The sequence below is a fragment of the Octopus bimaculoides genome, unplaced genomic scaffold, assembly GCF_001194135.2.
Source record: "Octopus bimaculoides isolate UCB-OBI-ISO-001 unplaced genomic scaffold, ASM119413v2 Scaffold_75642, whole genome shotgun sequence".
Lineage (NCBI taxonomy): Eukaryota > Metazoa > Mollusca > Cephalopoda > Octopoda > Octopodidae > Octopus > Octopus bimaculoides.
The window spans coordinates 2,056-6,371 of NW_026390422.1; the positions used below are offsets into that span (position 1 = coordinate 2,056).

Here is a 4,316-nt window from a genome sequence, read left to right on the forward strand (position 1 = left end):
TATATATATATATATATATATATATATATATATATATGCATGCTAATACATGACCCATGTTGGACTTCTCACTCATATCATTATTGAGCCTGGAGCTTAACCATGGTCTATCCATAGCACTTACTTAGTGTCCACCTGATACCTTTTGAGTCTTCCTGACACCAATACCTTTCATACTCTTTATATATATATATATATAATTATTGATAATAATATGACAACAAAAGAATGAATGAGACCTTGATATTATGTAAATAGAGGAATTTATCTGTAATATAATATGTGACAATTATTTGGTTGCCATAATAAAACTCCAAGTTTCGGATGTCAGGGCGGAAATCTGCTCTGGCACCTTGTCAGTTATTAAGACAAACAAAAAGGCTATGAAGAATCCATAAGCATTTTTGTTTGTCTTAATAAATGATGAGATGCCGGTTTCACTTATTAAAAAAGATTTTCAAAAGTCAAGAGTGAGGTTTTTTTGTGTATCCTCAGTGGTGTCAAAAATTATTTTACAAAAATGTATTCAAATCAAGGGATAGTCTTTGACAATGATAAGAAACAGTTTGAAGCTTTGTGTATCCTTGAGTGTTCATTTGGAAATTAAAGTAGATCTCACCTGGTAAGGTTTTCAAAAAAATGGGTTTACCCACTGTGAATGCTCGTGCAAACATATTGGAAGCCACACAAACATAGGCAGTGTCTTTGTAGGAGTCTTCTTCTTGTACATTAACAAAGACAAGGTTGGCTGAAAGAGAAAGAGGGGAAGAGGTGTGGAGAGAAGAATTTTATGTGTATTTCTGAGTGTGGAATTATCATTTTATATTAATACTTTAATACTAGTGTCTTCGTCTTGGTTATTTTAGCCACAATATCTCTGCCACGATGCACTCCATTTTTATGCAGGCCCTAATTGTATTTGGTAATGTTCCTAGAATATGGAACCTCTTGATGGACACTACTGTATTTTGTTTTTCCAGATGTCTGTTTGTAGATGAGAATGGATAAAGATATTGCCAGAATTTAAGTAGAGTTTGAGACAAATGACTAAATAATTGTCTAATGAATTACATACACACACACACACACACACACACAAACACACACACACACACACACACACACACACACACACACACACAAGTTATCTGTAAAGTGTATCCTCACTCCATCATGTCTTATTCTCCCACCAGTTGGCCAATCTTGAAAAAAACCTTAATATATCTATCTGTCTGTCTGTTTATATATATGTGTGTGTATATATATCTCTTTTACTCTTTTACTTGTTTCAGTCTTTTGACTGTGGCCATGCTGGAGCACTGTCTTTAGTCGAGCAAATCGACCCCAGGACTTATTCTTTAGAAGCCTAGTACTTATTCTATCGGGGTGCCACTCTGATATTTACATCATGGTTGATTCCCTACACATCTACTATCCTTAGCACTCACAAATAACTGAAGTATTTAAACTCATAGTTGTAAATCTATCAATACAACATTTGTATGATTCTGTGTTGGATATACAGATTTCACAAAGCAAGGACAGACACAACTGTCTTCAACAATGTACTTCAAATTACTCTCAATGACTTCCTATGACTTCCACGAACTCTCAATGGCTCCTACAACTGTCTCTTGTCTCAACCAATATGATACTCTTTTTAAGAGTTCGGTTGGTCCATTCTTCCAATCCCACAGGGGTGTCAATAACTTTTTCCACAACAGCAACTATGTACAGCCATCTTACATGTAAGTCAGTGGGGTGTTTCAATTTAAAATTTTCCATCTTGTACATTAATATTTTGAATGAAAGCAGTAGCAGGGTGGGGTTGGATGGGGTCAATCATATAAGATAATGTAGCTCCAGATTTGCTATGTCTGAATAAAAGTCCAAACGGTTACAGCTAGAACATCTTGGATCATAGGTCTGTCCACTGGATTTGGATTGAACTGGGATTAAATAACAACAACACCAATAACTATAGTCACTAACACTAACTACTATACTATACATTAGGTAATGTAGTCCTAGATAAACAATGTCTTAATAAAAGATGGGACAATGGTAGCTGGAACATCTTTGATGATAGAAGATGATAGGGCTGATCCAAGGCAAATTAACTGCAACAACAAATAATGCCACAAATAATAACAATCATATTATACATTATTTACAATATTTGATATATACCAATTATTTTAATTTCATCTCACAGGGGAAGGTGGTCTCCATTTTTCCATCCGTGATCAGCTATACCTGATTTTTCAACATCTCTTCATGTCAAAGCCTTACAATGTTACTCTACCCTTATTTTGAGTGGGAAGCATGTTTTGCCTTTGTATAACCTACTACAACTGCATGGGATGGAGTACACACAGTCTTTGGTCATATTCTCTTTTACTGGTGGTTTTATTCGAAGGAGATATTTGCAAAGTTTTGTATTATGTCCTGAACCCATGCTTAGTGCATGTTATTAATACATCCAGGAATGCTAGCTGATTGTCCTTTTTCTTTTCCATTGTGAACTATATGAAATACTTTATTGAGTTTACATGATCTAGCAGTACTTGGACATCTTCCTGGTGGAGCCAGAGTATAAAGGTGTATACAGTGATGACAGTGTATACAGTGATGCATAGAGCATAATGGTTAAGAGCATGGGCTGCTAACCCCAAGATTTCAAGTTCAATTCCGTAATAATAATAATAATAATAATAATAATAATAATAATAAAAATATTCAGACAAATACATAACAAAAATACCAGGACTTACAAATATATATAACATACAGAAAATTGCACTACTGGGTACTGCACACGTTCTACGCAAAACACTTTCAATACAGTAAACATAAGAGCACCACAGCAAACCACAGCACATACCCAAGGCACACAGAGCTGCGCTCGGTAGTGAAGTGAAAGCACGTTATAAAAATAAAACTACTGAACAATAATAATAATAATAATAATAACAGCATCAGCAAAAAATACCGTAAGAACGAAAACCCTGGGTTGGGTTCAAAATTACACCAAGACACCTGATGAATGCTGGAGAGTAAATCAGCCAAAATGTTGTGGTAACAACAAACAAGATGAGGACACATATCCGTCCAATGTAAATAATATAAATAATGTACAGAATTCCTCATCTCTAAAATATAGAACAGCATTATATTATACATTAGATAATATAGTCCTAGATATACTATGAATAAAAGATGGGATGGCCATAGTTGGAACATTTTTGACCATAGGTCTGTCTAAGGATTAGGACTGACCTGGAGCTAAACAACAACACTGATATCTAGTCATCAAAGAAGACAAAACAGTATTGGTAGTGGTGGTCATAATAAGAAGGCAATACTGACCTTCGTGATCCATTAGGATTCGTTCAGTGAAGTTAAAGGCCTTGGTTGACCCATTATTGTGTTTCAATAACCACGACACATTGGCCTCAGGGTAACTGGTTGGCTTGTTACAAGAGAGGAGGAGAGATGCCCCTGGTAATGCAGTGATGGTCTTTAGTATCGAAACGGTGTATGGATTCAGGAATGCAAAACGTAGTTCAACAATGCCTGAAATGGCCACTCCATAAGAGTTGTTTGCAAAGCACTGATATATGCCAGCGTCTTTCCTTTTGGGTTGCTTGAACACAAGTGTTCCCTCGTGTGGTACGGTGAGGATATGTCTGCCATGTCTGCCAGCCATGTTGAAGTCTTTTTTGTTCTTTTTCCACGTGTACCTGGTTGTAGGAGAGAGGGAAAAAGATGAAGATGGAAATGGGGATAGAGAGTAGGTGGATGTACTTATAAATGAAGTGATAATGGGTGTGGATTGAGAAAAGTAGAAAGGAGGACAGGGGTCTGTCTGTGTGGGTGTTTGCGTGAGTGTGTGTGAGAGAAAGAGAGAAAGAGATACAGACAAAGAGAAAGACAGAGAAACTGAATAGCAAGTTTAAAAACAATGTGAAGAGACAAAAAGTAGACACACACACACACACACACATGCATGTGTGCATACACCCCCCAAACATATAACCATACATACACACACGTGTGTGTATATATGTATATATATATATATATATATATATCATCATCATCGTTTAACGTCCACTTTCCATGCTAGCATGGGTTGGACGATTTGACTGAGGACTGGTGAAACCAGATGGCTCCACCAGGCTCCAATCTGAATTGGCAGAGTTTCTACAGCTGGATGCCCTTCCTAACGCCAACCACTCAGAGAGTGTAGTGGGTGCTTTTATGTGCCACCGGCACGAAGGCTAGTCAGGCGGTACTGGCAACGACCAAGCTCA

The 4,316-nt window shown here is 36.8% G+C and overlaps 1 protein-coding gene across 1 annotated transcript in view; it reads right to left on the reverse strand.

The window, feature by feature from the left end:
• Positions 1 to 4,316, reverse strand: part of LOC106877927 (neuroglian) — a gene marked incomplete at its 3' end in the record, with an annotated part of 6,710 nt that overhangs the window by 716 nt on the left and 1,678 nt on the right. The window contains exons 2-3 of the mRNA XM_014927001.2: positions 3,370 to 3,743; positions 620 to 748 (exon numbers count right to left, since the gene is read on the reverse strand). Coding sequence (XP_014782487.1) covers positions 620 to 748; positions 3,370 to 3,743 — 503 coding nt within the window. The remainder of the gene's footprint in view (positions 1 to 619; positions 749 to 3,369; positions 3,744 to 4,316) is intronic.